This window comes from Ctenopharyngodon idella, chromosome 4, assembly GCF_019924925.1.
Source record: "Ctenopharyngodon idella isolate HZGC_01 chromosome 4, HZGC01, whole genome shotgun sequence".
In the NCBI taxonomy this organism is placed as follows: Eukaryota; Metazoa; Chordata; class Actinopteri; order Cypriniformes; family Xenocyprididae; genus Ctenopharyngodon; species Ctenopharyngodon idella.
In genome coordinates this window covers 16424121-16449442 of record NC_067223.1, presented here as the reverse complement: position 1 = coordinate 16449442, position 25322 = coordinate 16424121, and the positions used below count along the sequence as shown (strand labels likewise).

Here is a 25322-nt window from a genome sequence, read left to right as displayed (position 1 = left end):
GAGCGACGCCAGTTTCTCTTCATCCTGCGAGATTTGCGCTGATTCCTTCAGGATCCAGGTGGGTTCATACACACACAGACACACATTTATTACCAGAATGAAAGTGAAAGATTGATGATGTTGCACCTTTGCAACATCACTAGTCCGTTTATGCAAGATCAAATTAAAAGCATCACTAGATGTAAAAGAAACGGCTCTGAATTGTTTTTAAATCATAGAATGAGCACTAAAGATTATATTAATGTTTTAAAAAATTGTTTCAAGGCTCCTAACGACAAAAATAACGTTTGCGTGTAATATTTTGCGCAAATCACCTACCTAAGTTACTGAAGCTGTTTCCATAGGCGCTTGCAAACGTTAAAGCAACACGTTTTAAACATTATAGATCGTATTTGAACGATACATTTCCGGAAAAAAACACTGTGCTTTAAACGTGTGTTTTGAATATTTTGATGAACAGTGTTGTGTTGGTTTCACGCACACAAAGCGGTTGTTTGGCGCGCGCAAAGCTCGTGCATCAGTCCATCAAACCTGCAGCAGCATTAAAGCATGCACACAAAGCTCAGTTAAGTGTTTAACAGCATAAAATGTTTTATTCATAATTTTACGACGTTTGTGTCAGGAATAAACGTTTGTTTGATGCATCTCGTTGTTTGTGCATGAGTGCAATGAGGAAGCAGCATCTAAACTGGAGCTTTAGAAGAGGAACCTATGCATTTGTTTCCAGAGAAAAATATTGTTCTTATTAATTTTTATGCTGATGAGTATTTACGAGCAGTTTTTTTTTTAAGCAAGTCCACTGTCTTGTTTGCAAACTACGTTTAAACACTAAACTGGTAAAGTACGAATGCAAAAGAGTGATAATGAGTGATCTTAGACTCCATGTGTTGCAGTTGTATTGAGTTTATGCTAATCCAGAACATTCTGTAATGTGTGATCCGCCCACCAATACTCACTCACACACATGCATTGCACTTCCACAGTGATTGGACCTTTAATAATTCATGAGCACAACAATGAATTTCTGGCATTGCATGTATTTTACACTTTAACACCTAATGAAAGCTGTTCAGTTGCATAATAGGTTCATTGTGTTTGCTAGTTTGATTTTCTTTTAACCACGAACATGTGATGCAAAACATGTTTTAACAGTACAGAACATCATGGACCAATTATGACTAACATAGATGTGTTTGTTGTCATTATCTTGAAAGGTTTTGGACCTTTTAGATGGCAAAAAACGGTTTATGATCATCAGAGAACTGACTATGCAATATATCCGTCAAGTAGTCATATTCCTGAACTTTTTGGACATTAACGCCAGTTTGTTTGAGGCCCAGCATAGTACAGTTGGTGAAAGTAAATTTAAACAGTGACTGTGCAATGTCATGATTCTGTGAACCGTAGTAACCTGTTTGTTAGGTTTCGGTCAGAGATGAACGCTAGCCGTCAATCATTTCAGATAATGTACACAAAACTAGACTCTGTGAGATGGAGGTGATATCTTATATCACCTGAATGACTGTATTTTCCAGAAAATAAGTCACACATGACTGTGAGTCACACACACAAAAACACAGGTAAGTTGTGTCAGATTACATTTAGAAATAATGTAAAATACCGTTAAGTAAAACTAAACATTTACAAACATTATAAACACTATAAATGTGTATTTTATTTCACCTCTGCAACAAATTCTTTACTTTACTATTCAGAACAGAAATTAAAAATATAAGTATAAAATCATGGCATTCATTATAAACAACATTTATTATAAACTTAAAGCAGTCTTGGAAATGCAAAAAAACCCCTACAAATTAAAATCCAATTGTGTGTTATTTTAGTTTTTATTGTAGTTTTATACATTTTTTAATTAGCTTTTTTTTATATATATTTTTAGTTTTTATGTTAATTTTAGTTTGATTTATCATTTCATTATGTATTGTGTCATGTTATTAGTTTTTGTTTTGTTTTTTAAATATTGACATTTAAGTTTATTTTAGGTGTAGTTTTATTTATGTAATAATTTTAGTGTTCATCCTTTGCACGTTTTGCTTGCTTGACGTTAATTGCGTAATATACGCCTCGGAATCTCGCAGCACTTTTCAGATGATAAAATCTAATTTTATTCCAGAAAATATGGTAATTTATATCACAACAATCGCAACGTAGTTGCATTTGTTGAAAATTCAAATAATGAATGGTTTATTGTCATGGCAGTCATTGGGTTCAGTATTTTTCCAATAATGAAAGCGGTTCAAAATTATAGCTGGTTCTTGGACCCAACTGTAATTTTGGCGCTAACTCAAAGACTGAAATAACCTCAGAGAACAAACACAATGTTTCTGTCATACCGGGCCAGATCAGAACACACAGAACTTCGCCTTTCCAGTGTCGACTAATTGGCAGCTTAAAATGGACGTTATGATCAAATTTCATGTTTATGATAATTCTGATCATTGTTATGACACATGACTGCCCATGAAAAGCTCACCACAACCCTACAGTGTTCTGGTTGGTTGCCATGACGTTAATATATGGTTATTTAGTGGTTGTTAGCACAATGCTAGGGGGTTCTGGGTGGTTCCCAGGTGATTTCTTACTGCTTTGCATTAAAAGAGTCAATCTTCACAATATGGTTTGGTTCTGCTTGGAAAAAATCATGCATCTGATCACTTAGTAAAGTAACATCACACTCCCCTCAACAAGCAGAAGTTGAATACTTTCATTATGGGAACAGTGTGCTCAGATTCTTTCTCAGCTTCTGTAAAGAATCGGATTTCTGTCGTCATTCAGCCTCATCTTTCATTATTTTCAGCACGAGCAGCTCAGGTCAGTCCATTATGTGTTCTGCTCTGTCTGTCACTGATGTCACAAGCAATGAGCAAATCGATAGACTGATAAGATGTTGGGCAGAGAGATGAAACCAAGGACATAACAACTAGAAAATAGACTTTTGAAACTCGTTGTCAGGGTTTTATACTTGCCATTCATTTTATATTTGGAGAGCAGTTTTTGTAAAGGTCAAGCACCAAAGGTCTGTAACGATATATTTTCTTTTTCTTTCTTTTTTTCTTCCATTTTGCTGGTTGGTAATCCATTGCAGTCCAGAGACTGTATGATTAAAAAGATGTGAAAATTGGCACACTGATGGAGGAACGTCTCATCTGCTTTATTGGCAAATTTGGGGTCTTTATCTGAAACCGTCTAGCGCCACCAACAGCTCAAATTTGCATTAACATTTATATTTATATTGCCTGAACCTTGTGATTAAGGATTGTAATGCTTTTTCATCTGATTTTGAGTTCATTGATAATGGTGCTTTAACTTTTAAGACAACTAGATTTTTTGTTATTTTGAAGTTTGTCAAACACATATTAAAAAAGTCAAATTTATTTAGTGTTTTTCACAATACACATTTGTGACGAGCAGGGCGAGTGAGAGCCGTGAGAGATTCGAGACCGGTGCAACGCGCAGTTCTCTCACGGCTCTCGCCCGCCCTGCTCATCACAACATTGTTTCAAAGCAGCTTTACAGAAAACCGTGATGTTAAAGTTTTAGTATCTTCATATACTCATGCCTTACAGTCCAGAGCTCAGCGCTAAGGATTTTGACATACTTTTGTTGTGTGTATTTTTCCGTTTAAAGCACAAGATGAGAAAGAGAACTCAATTCAGTACTCGCACGCTTGTGAGTACTGAATTGAGTTCTTTTTCATGGATTATCCCTGAATTTGTCTAATTGGGCAAAAGTTGGTCATTCATTTTTGATATTCCAACCATTAGCATGTAATGCATCAACAAATTTATTTAGGATTTGTGACCCTCGACCACAAAACCAGTCATAAGTCGCACGGGTATATTTGTAGCAATAGCCAACAATACACTGTATGGGTCAAAATTATTGATTTTTCTTTTATGCCAAAAATCATTAGGATAGTAAGTAAAGATCATGTTCCATGAAGATATTTAGTAAATTTCCTACCGTAAATATATCCAAAATGTATTTTTGTGAGTGGATATGCATTGCTAAGGACTTCATTTGGACAACTTTAAAGGCGATTTTCTAAATATTTTGATTTTTTTTTTTTTTTGCACTCTGATTCCAGATTTTCAAATAGTTGTATCTCTGCCAAATATTGTCCTAACAAACCATACATCAATGGAAAGCTTATTTATTCAGCTTTCAGATGATGAAAATGACCCTTATGACTGGTTTTGTGGTCCAGGTTCACATTTGTGTTGAATCATAACTGGGGCTGTGTCCGAAATCACATACTCTCTTGAGTAGGTACTTGTGTTGAATAAATACTTTCTTTGTGACTGCTAAAAAAAGTATGTTCTGTATTGAATGTGTGAAGTATGAATGTAATATGGACCTATTAAATTCATTCACCATGTTGTCATCATCATGTGACCTGCCAGCGTCAGTTACATCACTTCACTGCTATTCACAAATCAATAAATATTGATTAAATGTATATAATGTCGAAAATACAAGTACGAGAGTCAGGTTTCAGATTTTATGGAGTAAAGGTAAAGCACTGGTGGAGGTTCCTGCCGTCTGTCTCTGCTGGTTGATATATTTGTGTAATGTAATCTAGAGCCGTACGCAGGGTCGGGCTAGATAATCTTAGAGCTGAAGGAGAACATGAGTCCTGCTGCAAGAGCTCGGTGAAATAATAGCACTGAGACCGTGTAGGTTCATTGCGCAGGTTTGAGAACTGAATCTCACAGGCAAAAATCATATGTTGTTTGGGACAGTTTGTCTTGTTTTTGCTTGGTGGTTTCGGACGGGAGTGTGGAACGTTGCTTCCCAGTGTGGCATCTCTCGCATCATTCCTCTGTTTCTATGACAGCTTTGTTTCTATTGCATGGTGCTCCAAGATAGTGTGTCCCAGAAGCCACCACGAGTGTTCAAGGCCGTGTTTCCCAACCCTATTCCTGGAAGCACACCAGCAGTACACAATTTGGATGTCTCCCTTATCTGACTCGTCTATTTCGGGTCTTGGAGTCTCTACTAACGAGCCGATGAGTTGAATCAGATGTGTTTGATGGACCTTTTTCACATTTCAGGATTATCAGAAGTGGAAGCCGTCATAAGTTATGTTTACATCACCCTGTGTTTATGCACATTTTGAAGTATCGCATCAGAAACGAGTGATGGAAACACCAAATTTCGGGGGGAAAAAATCCCTTAATTTGCAAAAAAAGTTTTTACGCTTGCTTGAGGTGGTTTTTGACTTGTGCGAAAAATAGTTAATGTGAATAATGGGAGATGGAAACACATTTGCCGAATAAATTCTGACGTAACGAACATTAAACCCTTGTGACTAATCGGCTGTTTCCACTGATGGTTTTTTATTTACTGTTTGTTACTAGGTTACCAATGCCATCTGCTCGAACAACTTGATGGACATGCACCTAATTCGCATTTGTTTGGGTTTTTTTTGTTTTTTGCGAACTTTGAAAAGATTCGCGTCACGTTTGGGTGGAAACCCAGCTATTGTTGGCGAACGTCTGTAGAGGTGAATGGAAACATGCGATCTTATTTGCCCCAATTGCAAAAGAAGTAAATCAACAATAGCATTATTACATAAGACTTTTCAAAAGAGTAAAAAAAAATGGATTTTGTTGGTCAGAGAAGAAAAAGATGTCAAATTGCCGTCACTCCATCAGCTGTTGTATTAGAAACACTAACTAGTTTTCTAAAATTGAGTGCCAAGGTAATATAACACAAATTACAGTGTTATAAATCTACATTAATTTTATTAAAAATGAAAATATAAAAAACGTTGCTAGATTTACAAAAAGCTCCATTAGGAAGAGTTTGAAGACTGTACTGTTGGTGTGCCTCCAGAAACAAGGTTGGAAACGCTGGCTTAGGGTACATTTTTGTTGGTGATAAGAAATGGTGTCTAAATAATAAGTAAATATGGGTTAATTTTTGGGGCGCTGGGAGAAGTAGTTATTTCAGACTCTGTCAAAGTGTTGGTTTGTTTGAGGGCAAGATATTTGGATTTATTTAGAGTTTTCCCCCCCGTAAAGTTAAAAGAAAATTAGCAAGTTTTTATTATTACATTATAATACTGAGTGTGATGTTGAGGTGTTGTGTTTCTGTGGAACATTGTGTGTTTGACCCTTGAGCCAGAGCTGCTGATTGGCTGGTGGTGTTGAGAGTGTTGAAGTGTCTCCGTATAAGGAAAGGCCTCTCGGCACAGGAAGACTCTTTCTCCTTGAGATTGGAGCACCTGCATCAAGACAGTAAGAATTGACTTTTTACTAAGACTAGTCAATAATATGTGACGACATTCAGACGCAGTTGATTGATTATTGGACTGATTATTGGTGAATGTCAATAATTTGTCCTTTTTTTTGTGGGTAGCAAAATGCATCATATTGGATGATTGGATTGGTCGACTGGGATTATTTGTGTAAGGTGATGTGCTGCATTGGTTAAAGCTCAAGACTGGTAGTCAGAAGGTTGTTGGTTAGATCTATTGTATAAAGCGTTATATAAATAAAGGTGATTTGACTGGTGATTTAGCCAGTTTTAAGTTTACAACTTTGGATAAGAGCAGCTGTTAAAAGACTAATTCTACACTGGAAACATTTGGTGCAAGAAACAATTTTTGCTCAGAAATTGCTAGTAAATTTCACAAACAATTACAAAGAAAAGGGAAGTAACTTTGAATTGAGCTTGAAGTAGGAAAAAAAGTAGAAAATTCTTATAAAACGTACTTCAGTAGGCTAATCTTTACAACTTCGATGTATATTGGTGGTCAGTATTTTAATGGATTTTTTAATGGCCAATATTGATATCTAGAGATCTAGAGTGCTGGTATCTGATATATCTAGAACTTTACGCAATATTTACAAAATTCACCATTAACTGTAGATGTAGCACGTCTTTTATTCTTTCAAGTGGCCGATACCTGCCAGTAGTCGGTCTGATTGTGGCTTCAGAGTTTCTGATCCGATTTGAATTAAGTTTCTGTTCATCTCTGAGTTTTTGATCAGTGACCCCAGAATGTGTGGGTCTGTATGTGTGTTTGCACACGCCATCAGTAGCGAATGCAGACTGGTGGCTGCTGGTTGGCGCTCCAGAGCAAGTCTTCAATATCTGCGTCCGTGAGGACGAGCGACCCCAGATTCTTGCCCCAGTGCAAACAGAAGTTGATGCAACGCCTCGCCTTATCTCAAACTCATTTCTGGAAGCCTGTGTGCCCTTCAGTGACGCAGGTGGAGGGGAGAGGAGGCGGAGCTTCACGTGGAGTACTTGACAATTGGAGCATCCTGATTGGCTGACATGGGCCCTCCCAATGCTCTTTAAAGCTGCCACTCACCTCCAGGGCTAAAAACGAAGCTCATCCGTGTTCTGTCAGCACATCAAGTGTCCATCGTCTGACTGGCTCTCATTGTGAGTAACTAGACCACTATTAATAGATTATAACCAGGTTAAAGTCAGAGGAGATCTGTTAAAAGTGTGTGTTTTTGCATTTGGTTGCTCATTGCTGGGGTTTTATAGTGTGTGGTCTGTGTCAGCTCCAGCCGGTTAGTTGAAGAATGCACAAACACAGACATTCTCTTTGAAGTCGAGTGTTTCTCGTGTCGTAAAACGCTCAGGTCAACTCCAGCTGCTTGGAGAAATTCACCAGAACAGCTTGTCAACAACTACACTGGGAAAAATTCGGTGTAGAAACAATTTTCACTCAGAAATTTCTAGTAAATTTCACTTTTAATTACATAGAAATGGCAGTTAATTGAATTATGGAAGTCAATTTTGAAATAGAAAGATTGAAATAGTATTTTCTACTCCAATGAACTTCTAAAAAATCATTTTTTTTTACAGTGTAAGCCAGTTTAAAGCCACTCCACGCAGGTTTCACTTGGACTGCATGTTAACAGTCTGGTTTAAATGGTTTATTTTACTTGTTGCTTATTTTGTTACTTCAAAATGCTGCTGAAGATCTAGAGGAGATGCATGTGATTATGGGAAAAACATCTGAGGTTTCCATTTGTTCTCTTTTTAATTTCTTTGCTGTCAAAGAAAAACAATTGAGGTATGTCTTGTTCTAGTTCTGCTTCTGGTTGTAAATCTAAAAGAGTTTTATTGTGTTGAAATGCACATAAATTTGTGTGTTAGGAGAGTGTCAGATCTCAGTGTTTTTAAGGAGTGGTAGTTAGTTTTGTTTTGGGTCTGTTGGGCTTTCTCACTGGTTAGGCTGGTTTTACAAGACATAGTTAAACATTGTTTGTTCTTGACAGCTGAAGTTACGTGAAAAGTATTTAAATGCTTAGTTTAGACTATAGGGATTAGGGAACTAAAATCTTCTATCATGGTATGAGTAATTTTAAATCATGGTGATGTTTATTACACTACTGTTTATTCATTTAGCAGAAGCTTTTATCCAGATCAACTTACAAATGAGGAACATGTTAATATAAATATGTATCTGGCAATGCCTATTTTTGATAAACCAGTAACTGAAATTCTTTACAAGCAAAAGGTGCTTCATTAATTTGGAACTCTGTGAAAGTATCAGATTATTCATATGAAATGAATGAATAAAAACAGCTTCATGTTATGAAACGCAAAACAGTCAAACTAAAGGTGCGTTCACACTTGGCATGTTTGGTTCGATTAAAACGAACCCTTGTGCGATTGCTCTGTTAGTGCGGTTCATTTGAACATGTGACCGATGCCATCTGAACCCTGGTGCGCACCAAACAAGCGGACCGAGACCCCTGAAAAAATGGGTCTCGGTCCACTTCCAAACGAACGCTGTTGCGTTTCGAATGATATATGAAGGCAACACGGGCCAAAGACATGTAAACGAACCAAAAACAGGAAGATGAGACCCTAAAAGGTTCGGTGATAAAAATGCCAATCTGAACGCTAAGTGGACCAGGACTAAATGTTTTTTTTTTTTGGTCCGACCAAACGAATCAAGCGAACCGAACTACAAGTGTAAACACACCCTAAGATTATAAAACTGACAGTTCAGACTCTTAATTTCTGATTGGATGAGCTGCGTTGTTGTAAAATGCAGATAAACGCACTCCTGTGACACTTATTCTATATTAATGCACCGAGTTGCAACCTCAGCTAACAAAAATATATTTTAAGAACGTTTTGCTAATGTTCCCATTAAGTTATGAAAACGTTGTTTCTGAATGTTCTTTGAACAGTTTTGAAATTTTTAAAAACTTTTTCTCTTGGTTATGCGAACGTTAAGGGAACATTCCATTTTATCATTGTTCAAACATTATGGGAACGTTACATTTGAATGTTCTCTGAACGTTCTGAAACAAGTAGTAGCATTTAAAATACGTTAGACAAACGTGCAACTAAAACGTTTCAGAAAAAATCGAGTTTTAACATTATTAGAGGATTAGTTCACTTTGAAATGAAAATTACTCCAAGCTTTACTCAGCCTCAAGCCATCCTAGGTGTATTTGACCTTCTTCTTTCTGATGAACACAATCTGAGTTATATTAATAAATATTAAGACGTGTCCAAGCTATATAAAATGGCAGTGAACGGGATCAACAAGTATGAAGCTAAAGAAAGTGTATCCATCCATAAAGTGTATCCATCCATACACGGCTCTGGGGAGTTAATAAAGGCCTTCTGAAGCGAAGCGGTGCATTTGTGTAAGAAAAATATCAATATTTAATAAGTTTTAAAGTAAAATAATTAGCTTCCATCAGAACGTCTTCCGTATTCAACTCACGAAGAAAGCGTAACGCCTCTTGCAGTTCAAAACGCTTACGCTACGTCCTACACCTTCTTCCTAAGTTGAATACAGAAGGTGGCGGAAGCTAGATATTTTACTTCATAACTTGTTAAATATGGATACTTTTCTTACACAAATGCATCGCTTTGCTTCAGAAGGCCTTTATTAACCCCTCAGAGCCGTGTGGAGTATGTTTATGATGGATGGATGCACTTTCTTGAGCTTCATACTCATTGGTCCCGTTCACTGCCATTATAAAGCTTGGATATATATATATATATATATATATATATCCAATATATATATATATATATGATTATATATGATATATATAACTCAGACTGTGTTCATCAGAAAGAAGAGTCATATACACCTAGGATGGCTTGAGGGTGAGTAAAGCTTGGGGTAATTTTCATTTTAAAGTGAACTAATCATTTAAAGACGAGATAACTTTGAATGAACATTCTATTAACGTTACTGGAAGAACGTTTGCTCATAACATTGAGTGAACCTTACCAGAACGTTCTGAGAACGTTCCCCGTTGGCTCGTCAACTATAAACAATGACAGTTGGATTATTGAAGTATATTACATTGCAGAAGTGTTTATACTTATTATTGCTGTTGCCAATGTTTTATAAAAGCAATAAGCCACAGTCTGTATGTCTTGCGGTGCAGCGCAGTACACATTAAAAACTGTTTACTCAATGTAAAACTGTTCTCATGTGTGAATCCAGCAAACGTACCACATCTGTGTGCAAGAGAAGCTTCCCAGCACTGTACGCTGGAATGAGACCTGTGGAATATTTTCAGCTTTCCATGAGTCTATAGTTCTCAGTCTCTCTGGCCACATTTATGAATCGTATCAATGAGGGCTTTGTGTTGGTGGGATTGTGGGTAATTGGGTGCAAGAATGGTTTGGCTGTGTTTTGGCTCATCGGAGTCTTATGTAATGGTCTCCGTCTCATTGGAAATGGTTTTTAGAACGGTTTGTGCCTAACGTGGGCTGGAAATAGCTGACCTGAGGCCAGTGAGTGTTGTGCGCTCATAACAGGTGTGTGCTGGACCGGCGCTAAACGCGGCTGATTCCAGAGCTCATGCGTCATGGAGCGGATCAGACGCACAGATACATGAGTCCTCAACCCAAACATTGAACAAACACATCCTTTATGTGGACCTGGAGCAAAACACTGAGAACTTCAGCAACACTCAACAGGGAATAAATCCTGAATCGAGCAACAGTGACGCGTGCGATTGCAGTGATAAAATATCACTGAGCTAGTGGGTAAAGAGCTGAGCTGCTAACTAAAGGCTGTAGGTTCAAACCCGCCAACAGGCCAATTTGTGTCCTGCTATTATTGTGTGTTTTTCCAGGATTATTGTGCCTGTAGCAAAACTAGAAGTTGGCAAAGAACGTATCTATCCATATCCACTGTTATGTCCATAAAAATGGCAAAATGGACCAAATGTATGGGTTTATTTTGCCATTTTTGGAAGAACATGTTTTTGGTCTGCCCAGTTTTTATCAGGACTTATTTTGTACAATGGACCCAATTTTTACCACAAATACTTTAAAAGAAAATATACATATTTTGTAGTCTTTTTTCTGATTGATAAATGTTGTATTGTTTGTTGAATCAGTCTGTGAATCTGATGTGTCAATAAATTTAAATCCAACCAACCTTGAAACTGTTGGGAAAAAAAACATCAGGATGTGTTTTACCGTGGTGAAACTGGAACAGGTCAGATTTGTGTTGTGTTGAGTTTATAGTGATTGATTTATCACAAGTTCAGGGATTCAGTCAATACATTTGGCTCTGAATGTTGTTATATTGACTTGTTTAGCAGGATAGGTTCATGGTCACTTGTCATAAACTAAGGAATAGTTAACCTGCCAGAGTTTAGGCACATTTACTCATTCTTTATCACTTAAAAAGTCATAATTAAGTCATGGGAATGATGTAGTGATCTTATATTTGAGCTTCTTCCCAGGTAACATTCTCAGAACGTTCTGGCAAAGTTTTCTCAAAGTTATGAAGAAACGTTCTTCCAGTAACATTAATAGAACGTTCGTTCAAAGTTATCTGTCTTTAATATTGTTCTCAAAACGTTAGCACAAAAACATTATTTATATATTATTATTTATAAAAAAAAAACTGTTCAGAGAACATTCAAAAATAACGTTTTCTTAAATAACTTAATGGGAACGTATTTGGAACATATTTGTTGTTAGCCAGATTTTTGATGTAGATTTCAGCTCTAACCAAACTTCTCTGGTTGTGTTTCCAGTTCTTTTCCCGAAGACTAAATCCTTCCTCACGGCTGTAGACATGGACCGTATGGAGCTGAAGAACGTGAGCACGGAGGCGGACGATGAGAGCAGTGTGGATGATCGTTACACGGAGCCCATCGATTCGGAGAAAGCCACTATCAACAGGTCAGAGTCGCTGTTGTGTGTGTTTAACCCTGATGCTGTTTAATGTCCAGATGTAGGACATTGTGACACACAGTCTGATGACACCGGAAATGATGACAATATGTGGACAAACTCATGTAACAGCAAAGAAATGAGAACCTGTGAAATGCTTTAACATGGTGAATGAAATCATGTGTTTGTGTTTTTGATTACAGCCAGTTTCTGGAAGAAGACGACGCAGAGAGTCAGAAGTTTCTCACCAATGGCATGATGAAGAAGAAGAAATATGAAGAATATCATGAAGAATATGTAATATTCTATTTCTGAAACACATTAGCATATTCATAGTCTCTCTTGAGCTGTGGATTAACCCTCTTTCCCCCTTTTTTGCAGCACCCGGGTCACGCGTCATTTGGGATGTCCGTCTTTAACCTCAGTAACGCCATCATGGGCAGTGGAATTCTGGGACTGTCCTTTGCCATGGCCAACACTGGCATCGTACTGTTTATGTGAGTGTTTGTTCCCTGTTATCTGAAAAGTGGGAGGGACCGTGTAATGGAATTTATCAGCTTGGCTCATGAATATTAATTAGGTGATGGAAATTTCAGCCAATCCTAATGGAGTTACTGAAATGCAGATGTTAGAAAAGTGCTAGTTGTTACATATATAGCTAATGTGGTACTTTCAGAAACCCTTTAGAGGATCTTATCAAAGAATGTGCTGGCGAACACTGTGTCGGGACGGCAGGATTTTTCAGGGCCAGAGCTGGTGTCTGTGACATGGTACACCGCACACATCGCAAATGAACTATATGGCTATATTTAGCAAACGGCTCACATCTGCTGTTCACTGAGGGGTTTAAGCATGTGTGTGTGTGACTGACAGCAGTCAGCTGTGAGCGGCTGCAGTCGTACTGACCCGCCACAGCAGGAGGAAACGCCGGACGCACACCTTTAGCACTAATGGTCACCTGAGCGGCGTTCGGTCAGTGCTCGACCCGCATCTCTCATTCATTCTCTGCTGCTCATGTCAGACGGTTATTTCTGTTTGGTGAGCCGCAGGAGGCTGGTGTCGAGTGACCCAACCATTAACCAATTCTGAAGATTCATCTTGTCTACAGCTACAGCTGAGAGTGAATTAGATGTGACAGTAATTTTACAGCGCGTTGATGAAAATAGACTGCAAAAAAAGCCTGACCAACATAACCTGCTGGTTACCAAAGTTATCTGATCTTTAATAAGATCTTAATAAGTCTCAAAACGTTACCACAAAAACATTATACATCTTTCATGGAATATTTTTTTTTTAAATACTAAAATATGGCCTATTTTTTCTTTAGTTGGACGTTCATCTTACGTTTTTTTAAAATGTTACTACTTTTTTAGAATGTTCAGAGAACATTCAAAAGTTACGTTCACGTAATGTTTGAAAAACTATAAAACGGAATGTTCCCTTAACGTTCATATAACCAAGAAAAAACATTTTAAACCAGGTAACATTCAGAAATGATAATAAGAATGTTATTAATCTATATATCTATATAATACTCTATAATCTATCTATGCTGTTTTTAATCTATATATATAATATATAAAGTGATTTTAATCGTATTTTGACCACTGAACTATAGTAAATGTCCGGTTTCCATTTTAAAAATCTGCTCATCTTATTTTGAGAGGCTCATTAGCATTAGCACTGGCACTTCATTTAGAAGCCTTTCAAAAATAAACCTCAGTTAAAGTCGCAGCATGTTACTTGACAGGAAGTATAAGATGATCCCGAATGTGTTGAAGAAGATCTGACTTACACAAGAGTATTTTAGAGCATTGCACAACAACATGTGATCTTACAGAAGAGATATGTATGGATGAAGTTTTCAAATACTGCAGTAAAGACATTTACAGTCATTCCCCATAACCAGATTTTTTTCTGGTCCACATTTCATCTTATTTCAGACAAGAACCACCCACTTAGACAAGAAGAGTCTATGTAAAATACCCAGCTAACAAAAATGTGTTCTAAGAACATTTTGATAATGTTCTACAGAGCCCCGCGCAGGACATGATAGAAAAAAGTAAATCGTGCGAAAAATTTACTAATTCGTTCCATCAAATTTAAAAACGTAATTACATTTTTTCTTAATTTTTTCTAAAAAAATCTTGTTCTTGCCATGAATATAGCTGAGGTAGCTCGCATGGCGTTAAATCATAAACAAACAAACTAATTTGTTCCATTGATTTACTAAATCATGCACATAATTTACTATTTCATTCCCTCGATTTGCTAAATCATGCACATGATTTACTATTTTGTTTCTTCGATTTGCTAAATCGTGTGTGCGATTTACTATTTCATTCCCACGATTTACTATGTCGTTCCCTTGATTTGCTGAATCGTGCGCACAATTTAATAAATCGAGGTAACGAATTAGTAAATCGCGTGCACGATTTAGCAAATCGAGGGAACTAAATAGTTTTTTTAATATAGTTTTTTTTAAATATTTTTTTTCCTACATGTCATGTGAGGGGCTCTGTAACATTCCCAATGTTCAAAATATTTTTTTTTCAAACGTTAAGGGAACGTTTCCCTTAGCATTCCATTTTAACATTTCATTTTATCATTCTTTAAACATTATGGGAATGTTACTTTTGAATGTTCTCTGAACGTTCTGAAACAAGTAGTAACATTTAAAAAATGTTTGACGAACATCCAACTAAAAAGTTGCAGTTTTGAGAACATTATTAAAGACCAGATAACTTGTATTAATGTTACTGGAAGAGCGTTGTGAGAATCTTGCCAGAACGTTCTCTGTTAGCTGGGTAGCTCTATGTATTTAATTCATGGTTTTTTTATGTTTTACTAAAGGTTACTGGAAGAGTTTCTGACTTTTCTCAAATGTTTTTCTAGAATCCTTTTGCTGGGAGTCGCTATCCTGTCGCTGTACTCCGTTCACCTGTTACTCGTGACGGCCAAAGAAGGAGGTGAGTTTGCCGAGAGACTGCAAACACACACATTTGTATATGAAACATGCAGTCGATGCAATAATATCCTCTGGCTGCAGGATCACTGATCTATGAGAAGCTTGGAGAAAGAGCGTTTGGATGGCCAGGAAAAATGGCAGCATTTGGATCTATAACTCTGCAGAACATAGGAGGTACAGTTGTTCTCCTCCAAGAACGAAAACATCACAATATTCCTCATTTAAATAATTCATACGCAGAATAAAGGGGCCGGGTCCTGGTTGAGTTAGTTAGTAGTGTGTTGAAACTGCGGGTTATGGTAAGGGGCGGGACATTTCCCAAACACCAATCACAACACACTGCTCCAGCCGACCAATCAGAGCACATTGTGCTTTTCAGAAGAGGGCTTCATAGAGACAGGAACTAAACAGAGCGTTACTGACAGACTGGGAAGAGAGGAGCTGCAACAGTGGAGAATATGGGGGGGGGAAATAATGCTTTAGTAGAGCCCAAAAACAAAATCAAGACTTTGTAAGATGGCAAAAAGCTTTTTTTGCACAAGTGATATGACATTAATGTGTTCTCTTTGTGCTCAGCCATGTCCAGCTACCTGTTCATAGTCAAATACGAGCTGCCAGAGGTGATACGGGCTTTTCTCGGGCTGGAGGAGAGCTCTGGGTAAGTCGTCATGTGCCTCAGTTTGTGTCTATATAACAGTAGATGAAAGCATAATGATAATAATCCTCCTGTTCTTGTGCAGCGAATGGTACCTGAACGGGAATTACGTGGTGGTGTTGGTGTCCATCGGCATCATTCTCCCGCTGTCCATGCTGAAAAACCTCGGTAAGACCTTGTTTTAGGTGTCAGAGAGCTTGTGTTTGTGTTTGTGATGTCAGGAAGCGTGTATCTCACTCGGTTCTCGTCTCACAGGGTATCTTGGATACACCAGCGGCTTCTCTCTGTCCTGTATGGTGTTCTTCCTGGGCGTGGTGCGTTTACTGAGAAGCCTGACACTCTTTTACTCTTTATGTACCTTTTAATATGAATTTTTAATAGCAAGGCGGAGTGTCTTATATGGTATTACAACATTTGTATCTGTGCATTGTTTCGTAACACTCTCTTGTATGTTGGTTTTGTTTCTCAGCTGATCTATAAGAAGACGATCCTCCCCTGCCCTCTTCCGTTCTTCTACCAGCACGAGTCGAACATGAGTATAAACGGCTCGGACGCTCTGGGTCTGTACACGCTGCAGAACGCCTCGGCACTGGCGTATATCTCTGAAGGGGTGGTGAACGGACCTCATCTGGACCCTCACGCGGCAGCCCACGACATCCACAGCGCGGTCGAGTTCACGCCCCACCCCGACGATCACGAGGACATGTGCACACCCAAATACTTTGTGTTCAATTCACAGGTGTGTAGGATGTGATGATTGAGCTCGTCAGACTAGTGCATGTTCAGAAGATACTGTGTGTGTGTGTGTGTGTGTGTATGTGTGAGTGTGAAAAGAGCTTCATGGTGTTCATTATTTTTGTCTTTCAGACTGCTTACACCGTTCCCATCCTCGCCTTTGCATTCGTGTGTCATCCTGAAGTTCTGCCCATCTACAGTGAACTCAAAGAGTGAGGAAAAACACATTAAAAAACAGCTAATATTGAATCACATGTGGTATCTTCCTACCCAGAACCTCTCAGGTCTTATATGAACCGTTTCTGTTTTCGTCAACTGCAGTCGCTCTCGGAAGAAGATGCAGAGGGTGTCAAACCTGTCCATCTTAGCTATGCTGGTGATGTATCTGCTCTCCGCCCTGTTCGGCTACCTGACGTTTTATGGTGCGTAACAAACACACTCTTTTCAAACACACCTTAAACACTCTTACGCCATCAAACATTCCAGTCAAGAATGTTTGTTTCTTGTTACCATAACAATCTCTCTCTCTCTCTCTCTCTCTCTCTCTCTCTCTCTCTGTCAGATCATGTCGAGGCAGAGCTGCTTCACACCTTCACGAAGGTCTACAAGTTTGATACGTGGCTTCTGATGGTGCGTTTGGCAGTGCTGACGGCAGTAACGCTCACCGTTCCTATTGTGCTGTTCCCTGTGAGTACCAAAACACACTGTCTGCATGCAAACATGCCTTTGATGCCATTTTAATGCTTTTTTATTTATTACTATCCTCCTGTTGGGGCCTGCAGTGCTGTAAATATCCACCAGAGGGCCCTGCTCTTAAAAACAATAGCTCAGAAATTAAAAACATAATGCACCAATAAACTTTACAATTATTATTATTATTTAAATATATAATATATATAATTTAATGTTAAAAATAAATAATATATATTATATGTTATATAATATTACTTAATATATAATGTTTAATATATATATTAGTTTTATATACAAGAAATGTGAATATTGTATTATAAATATATATATATATATAAACTTTAGAATTATTATTTAAATGGATAATATATATTATTAACTATATAATATATTTATAATATATTAAATTATATAACATTAATTAATATATAATATTTTATATATATACATATATACATTTCTATATATATATATATATATATATATATATATATATAAACTTTATAATTTATATTATATATTATTTAATATATATTTTTGTAATAAATATATTATTAGTTTTATATAAAATAAATATATATATATATATATATATATATATATATATATATATGTTTCTGTCATGTGACAGCAGAGGGCGTCTGAGAGCTTCTTTTTCTCTGTTTACAAGCCCCGCCCTCTCTCTCTCTCTCTCTCTCTCTCCTTCTCTCTGTCTCACACACACACACAGTGAGGGCGGGGCGAGCGAAGGGAATGGAATATTACCTGATGCAGTGCGGTGACCTTGCAAAGAGTGCAGTTACAGCATGTGACCACTTGAGTCGCTATAAACACACAGAACAGCTCAGATGAGGATTTCATTCAGGATTGAAGTATCTGGTTTTTCAGGTCTAGCTGGTATTATTTGATTGCTTTGTTTAAAATAGTAACTCAAAAGCTGCATAAAAATGAAACCTGCCTGTCACTACCGCCCCATGCTACACGCTTGTATTTTTATTAGTAAAACAGCTTTAACATCAAATAACATGCACACATGTGCAGTCGCTCAAGTGCAGTTCAGCTGAGGTCTGTGGTCTGGTTAGATGAGGTTTAGATCAGGGGTTGTAGAGTTTGTGAGATGTGACATTTCGTGTTTCTAAGGAGTTCTTGGCCTTCAAGTTGCTCTTAAATGTCACAGCCTTTGTGGGAGGATTTCTTTTGTTTTGTCTGAGGGCCACGGAGACCTTGAGTCAGACGCACAGACACCACTACTAACAGAAATAAGACGGACGGCCGATGTGAATGAGGCATAAACGTGTCTCATCATGGAGTCTAATGAGGCCAGAGCGATGACACTAGCATTTTTTAAACATTTTTGTGTTTATACTTTCCTTTCTCCAAACCCTCCCTTCAAATACATAATAGCAAATTCAAACGTGCACAATGTTTGGAAGGCCATGGGTGTTTCTGATTGGCTAAAACACGCTCTTATAAGCTCTGTTACGACTCCAGGCCTGTCAGAGACTCCTCAGGACAGCTCTTGGAGTGATATCCCATTCATACTGCTCCAAAAAATCACATACAGTACTTTGAATCAAGGCACATTAGTCACATGAGCAATGACAGGTGTGCTGCTCTGTGTCCTTATAAAGGACCATGAGGCTGTTCAGCTCCAGTTTCACATGTATCAAATGCTTGTTTCAATGAGGCCATGGATGCCCACATAGTCTCGCTTCTCCTGAGGAACATATCTGACTGAGAGTAACACTACAGCTCCATACAGCACGACCCTTACAATCCTAATATTGAGGTTACAGCGTTTCTCACGTGTGTGAAGTGGCGGCGCTGGTTTTCCACCAGAACCCACGGTGGGTTTCATCTGGAGGGTGGTTTGTGTTGTTGTTCCACATCTGGTTTTGTGGCTGATGACTGATCTCTTGAGCTTCCTCTGTGTTTGTGAGCTCAGGGACTATTTTCAGAGTCGTTTCTTTGAAACTAGCATGTTAAGCTGCTCATTTAAAGTAATTAAACAACACTGAGGCTGAAAATGTAGTTATCTACACGACAAACAGCAGGCACTGAAGCTATTTAGGGCCACAAAATCTCTTAGACATTTCTTAGATTATAGTGTTTTTAAAAAGCAGAAGTAGCCTATTTCTGCGGCACAAAAAACAATGACCTCAGGATGACAGATTTGAACATGAACGTGTAAATATACACCAGATACCACTATAATATATCTCTATATATACTATTATAACTAATAACACAAAATACTGTGTTGAAACCAGTGATTAAGAGCAGTATTTAATGATATACACTAAAGTTTGGGATTGGTAAGATTTTTTAATGTTTCTGAATGAGTCTCTTCTGCTCAGCAAAGCTGCATTTACTTGATCAAAAATACAGTAAAAACAGTGAAATATTATTCTAATTTAAAACAGCTCTTTTCTATGTGAATATATTGTAAACTGTAATGTATTCCTGTGATCAAAGCTGAATTTTCAGCATCATTACTCCAGTCTTCAGTGTCACATGATCCTTCAGAAATCATTCTAATATGATTTTCGTCTCAAAAAAATGTTTAGGGGAAAGTCGTTACACCCTGTGTGAGCAAAGCCAGTACGTTTTAGTCCAATGCGATAACATTAACTAGCATTTTCAGGGAAAAAGAATATCGTAAGGGTTAAACAGAAGAGAAGTGAGCGTCCACCACTGCCTTAGTCCTTACGGTAACTCTCAGACAGGAGTCGAGCAGGAGGGTCACTGGGAAAATGTCACACGTTGGGTCCTGCGGTCAGCGCAGGGCTCCAGATGCGCTCGCCGGCAGATGCCGAATACTTTGAGCAGTCGGACGGGCAGCGAACAGAAATGTCGCACCCAGGTGACGGCTAGAAACCTCGGCTTTATGTAAGAGTCACAAAGCAGCGTCACTGTGTTAAGGACTTTCTGATCAGAGACGGTTATGCAACGCTATTGTGATTTTACCGACTCCGTCTGCTGTCTGATTCTGTAACGATGTGTTACTTTGAGAGTCTACAGACGAACCAACCTGTAGTTATTAAACCATAACTGAGAACTCCATTAATCAACTTTCTTACATGTTGCTACTAAAAAAAATACTTAAATTATGTGTATTATCCCTGTCTAGCATTATATTTATTACAGTAGCAACCACCCATATCATCATTATTTTTGCTGTTATAGTTTTTATTTGCAGGTATATTTGCTACTTGCATCCATACAATATTTATTGTTAAAGTATAAAAATGTATCTACTTTTGTTTTTAAAGGATTTTATATTTTAAAAATATGTATAATTTGTAATATATTACTAATGAATATATATTAATACACTATATTTTAATACACTTAATTTTTTATTTATTTGTATTAATTTTTTTTTACATTTTGTTACATTATTTATATATATATATACATTTTTTTAATTTATATATATATATATTAGAATTTTTGTCTTGTATTAATCTTAAATGTTTTATATAGTTTTTTTAATTGTATTTTTGTCTTTTTTACTAAAATACATAAACTTTAATAAACCAAGATACATTTACTTGAGATTTTAAGTAAATGTAAGTCTTGTTTTCTGAAACAAAAAAAAAAAAAATCCTCAAAATTAAGTGAATTTATGCATAAAACAAGAACAAATATTTGCCAGTGGGGTCAGAAAAATATTCTGGTTTTCCTCTTGAATTAAGTTCATATTTCTGACCCCTATGGCAGATTTTTGTCTTGTTTTAAGTTTTAAATGTATCTTGCTTTAAGAATGTTTAGATATTTGCACTGGAAAACAAGACAAAAATACTGAGTAAAAAAATCATTTTTTGCAGTGTAATTGCAACCTTAGATCATACTGAGTTCATACTGAGACGCTGCCTTTCTGTGCCAGTCAGATGCAGGTGTATTTACAAGAAGGCTAAATTTAATTTAGTCAAATTTCAACAGTACTAGTGTATAGAAAAGCGTAACATAAACTAAAAGTGATCCGTGTCAAACTCTGTCAGATGCTTCCTGCTGCTGCTGGCTGATGCAACTCTACCACACGGTTACACTGGTAATCCGTCTCCAGCTCCGCCCATGTGTGTGTGTGTGTGTGATGAACTTTGCCCCAGTGTGAGCTGTTCTCATGCTCTGAGCGGATCAGTTTGGGTCCTGTGACCTGCGCTCAGATAATTCACTCACCTGCTCCGGGTCCATTCAGACTTCTGTGTGTGTGTTTGCAGCGCTCGAAGAAGTTCATAACAGTAATATTAGTTCTCAAAGGAATTCCATTAAATCTAAATAGAAAATCATGTTCATGTACGAAGTTGTTTTCTTTTCATTTGTTTGGAATCCTCTGTAAAGCCGCCGGACGGTTGTTCTGGAACTGAATGTCGTTTGATTTGGTTTGATTCTCTGCAGCTTTAGCATTTCAAGATGCTAGATTCAGATATATATGCATACAATAAATGTAAAAAATATATATCTAATTTATTAAAACTTTTTAATATATATTATTTTAATTTAACAATGAATGTGATACATTTATATATTTTTATATTATATTAATTATTTTTAATGTGCTTTTTACATCTTTAAACACATCTTTGTACTATATAAATGTGTTTATATCCTTTTTGCTCAGTATTTTAAAAGAAATTGTGTGGTTTGATTAAAAAAATGTATGAATTAACAATTTGTTTGTTTGTTTGTTTGCAGATTCGTTCATCAGTCACCACGCTGTGTTTCGCAGAAAAAGAGTTCAGCTGGATACGACACTTCCTCATCGCTGCTGCCATACTGGCCTTCAACAACCTCCTAGTGATCTTCGTCCCCACCATCAGAGACATCTTTGGCTTCATCGGTCAGTAGTTTGTCCAGACAACACTTGTTAGTAGATGTGGCCTCTTTTCCCACTTGAGAGAAACTGTGACACACACATAATGATTCCTGCTCTTCCTCTTGTAGGTTCATCTGCGGCCACCATGCTCATCTTCATCCTGCCGGCGGCATTTTACCTGCGGCTGGTCAAGAGTTTACCATTCAGATCTCCTCAGAAAATATCTGTAAGTACAGATTTATATATATATATATATATATATATATGTGGTCGGCACCTAAAATATAAAATCATCAATCACATCCTGGTGGTTGCCATCTTCATATATTATATTATATTATATTAACAGGCAGCCATTTTCCTGGTGGTTGGCGTCTTCTTCATGATCGGCAGTTTGTCTCTCATCACCTTGGACTGGATCCACAACCCGCCCGGCTCTAAAGGTGCTCACTAACCCATCATCAGTCGCCTGAAGCCGCTTCATCCCAGAGATCATCTCACAACATGGACCTTCAGTTCTCACTGAACTCTGTGCCTCTGCCTCTCTCTCCCTCTCAGCCCTCGCTTGTTGTTTTAAGTTCTCCTATGTGTTTTCTCAGCACTCGGATCGCTGCGTTCGGGATTCTCAGATAGATGTGAAGGTGAATTCATGGAGGACATGGTTAGTCGGTCGGTCATTGTGACGTGAATGTGAAAGATGGAGAGAGAGAGTTGGGCAGCAGGGTTCATCATATAAGCACTTCTGGATTTTTATCAAGACATGCCAGCAAAGTTTTCATAATCATGTTTGACTTCATTAGCTGACTTTATTGGTCACTGATAGTTAGTTTGTTGTGTTTTTTAAAGGAATAGTTCACTCAAAGATGAAATTTCAGTCATGTTTTTGTGAGGAAAAGCTGACAAAAAAAGACTTGAAGGCAATTAAATGATGATAATTTTCATTTTTGAGTGAACTTTTTGTTAAATATTATCGTTTGAATCATATTTCCTCTTTGAGAGGGGGAAAAGGTCCAATTATCAAATTTTTGTACCAAAAGGTTGCGCGAACAGTCAGTCCACAAAAGCTCTGCTTTTTCCTCTCAAACTGCTGCATAAAACCAGATCCTCACAGCTGAACCAGTCATTGAGATTTTTGACTCGATTCTCTTCATTTAGAGGATTTTAACGTCTTTAAGCTCAGTGACTAAACTGAATGTTGGGTCTCATGAAGAATTTCTTGCACTCTCGATCTCCTTACGTGCTTTTTTCCATCGCTACTACCGTTGAGATGATTGAACTGCCGTATGCCACGCCAAACGGGCAGTGCTGCGTTTTTATGAGAAGATTATGTAGATGTTTGTGACTCATTAATTACAGTTAAGTCACACGCAGGCCCTGACCTGACCTTAAGGGGACCTATTATGCTTTTTTACATGTTCACTTCATATTTCTTTAGTGTGTAATGTTGCTGTTTGAGCATGAAAACGCCTCCATTGTAGTCTTGAGTATTTTTCCGAGAACAAACACATCAAAATATTCCTCATTTAAATAATTTATATGCAGAATAAAGGGGCAGGGCCTTGTTGAGTTAGTTAGTAGAGTGTTGAAACTGCCGGTTATGGTAAGGGGCGGGACATTTCCCAAACACGCTTGAAGCGCTCGACCAATCACAACACACTGCTTCAGCCGACCAATCAGAGCACATTGTGCTTTTCAGAAGGAGAGGCTTCATAGAGACAGGAACTAAACAGAGCGTTACTGATAGACTAGGAAGAGAGGAGCTGCAACAATGGAGAATATGAGGAAAATAATCAACATTCAAGCATTAAAACCTGTTCTAGTAGAGCCCAAAAACAACATCAACACTTAGTAAAAGAGCATAACAGGTCCTCTTTAAACAGAACGTGATTCGTGAGCAAATCAGCTTGTACTGTCAACCCAAGATTGTGCCTTTGCTATCTGACTACACTGCCTTGCTGGAGAAAAACAACGAAGTTTACAGAAGCGAGACAGTGGCGTGCTGAAACAGGTTTCTGCGTGCGCTGGTTCAGCCAAAGTGGACAATATTTAAAGATCCTTTGGTGATCTACTTACTCATAAAGCAGATATTTCAAATGAAATGGTATGATATTTTTGCATGTTTTAAATCACAAACATGGTCTTTTTGGACGTTGTATATGGTTTGTAAATAGTATTTTTTCTTTTGGGTCATTGATGGACGCTGGAAGGGACGAAACATCAGATGTTCACCAGTAGAGTTTTAGTATTATATTTTAGATGTTGGTGCCATCATGCCTATTTCTTTTGTAAATTTGTAGAAAAGCCATTGTATTTCTATTGTTCCTTCTCCATGGTTTTTATGACTGAAGAATGGAGTTGCGTGTTTATTTTTTTGTATGTTACTTGATTAGTTTGCAGCCGAAATGGTACAGAGAGACTCACAGATGAATGTTTGGTCACATGTAACGTTTGAAAACCATCAGCAGTATTTGTCTTCCACTGTTTACCTCTGCAAACCGCATATCTGTATGAGCAAGTTATATGTGTTTTAAAGTCGACATGAAATTGGTAACACTTTACAATAAGGTCCTATTAGTTAAAGTTGACTTTGGAAGTAAAATGTGTTGCGAATGCCATTTCATGTGGACTTTAAGCGTGTTTACTACAGCTCTGTGCCTGTCGCTTCCTTCAGGGAAAACTGTGACTATTAAAATTGTCTTTGAATGTACGAACTGTAACAGTTTACATGTATTTTGGTAATGTGAAATTAACTCAGTATCCCAGTACTTCTCTGGCTGTAGAGAAACAGAGGTGAAACCTCGTCCGCTTACAAACTGCCATTATAATCCACAGCCAATCGACTGCGACCTCCTGCGGCTCGACCAATCGTGAGCTGCCACGTCACTGAGGGATTTTTGTATCACTGAAGCTGTTTCCATATTATGTAACATGAAAAATAAAGAAATGTGAAACGACGTCCTTCTTTGTGTTTTCACTGATGGAGAAAGTGTTACCGTAGTTCTGCTGCCATGATGATGCGAAGAAAATATCAGAGATAAATTAATTATGCTAATGAGAACACAAATAATGTAATTCATCACACTAAAGCATTCATAAATTAGTTATGGTATAAATAGTTACATTTATATAATTACAATAGTGAGAACTGGGGGAAAATGTACTTTAATTATCATGAAAGTAAATAGCTAAATATAATGTATTATTTCTTAATTTTAACAGGATAATTATGATAATAAATTTGGGGGGGGGGGTACTTAATTATCATTCAAGTAACATAAAAATCATAA

The 25322-nt window shown here is 37.4% G+C and overlaps 1 protein-coding gene across 2 annotated transcripts; it reads left to right on the top strand.

The window, feature by feature from the left end:
- Nucleotides 1-39: 39 nt before the first annotated feature.
- On the top strand, nt 40-24989 carry slc38a4 (solute carrier family 38 member 4). Of its 2 annotated transcripts, none has more exons than XM_051890814.1 (16): nt 40-58; nt 12027-12174; nt 12369-12462; nt 12547-12662; nt 15061-15134; nt 15215-15307; nt 15710-15791; nt 15874-15956; nt 16044-16102; nt 16258-16527; nt 16656-16735; nt 16845-16945; nt 17086-17210; nt 21915-22059; nt 22164-22261; nt 22385-24989. In XM_051890814.1, exons 2-16 carry the CDS (start codon nt 12068-12070, stop codon nt 22487-22489), a joined length of 1632 nt encoding a protein of 543 aa, XP_051746774.1. In that variant the 5' UTR covers nt 40-58; nt 12027-12067; the 3' UTR covers nt 22490-24989. The 2 variants fall into 2 exon arrangements, with proteins under 2 accessions (XP_051746774.1, XP_051746773.1); XM_051890813.1 differs by lacking the exon at nt 40-58 and adding an exon at nt 7258-7419.
- Nucleotides 24990-25322: the final 333 nt, after the last annotated feature.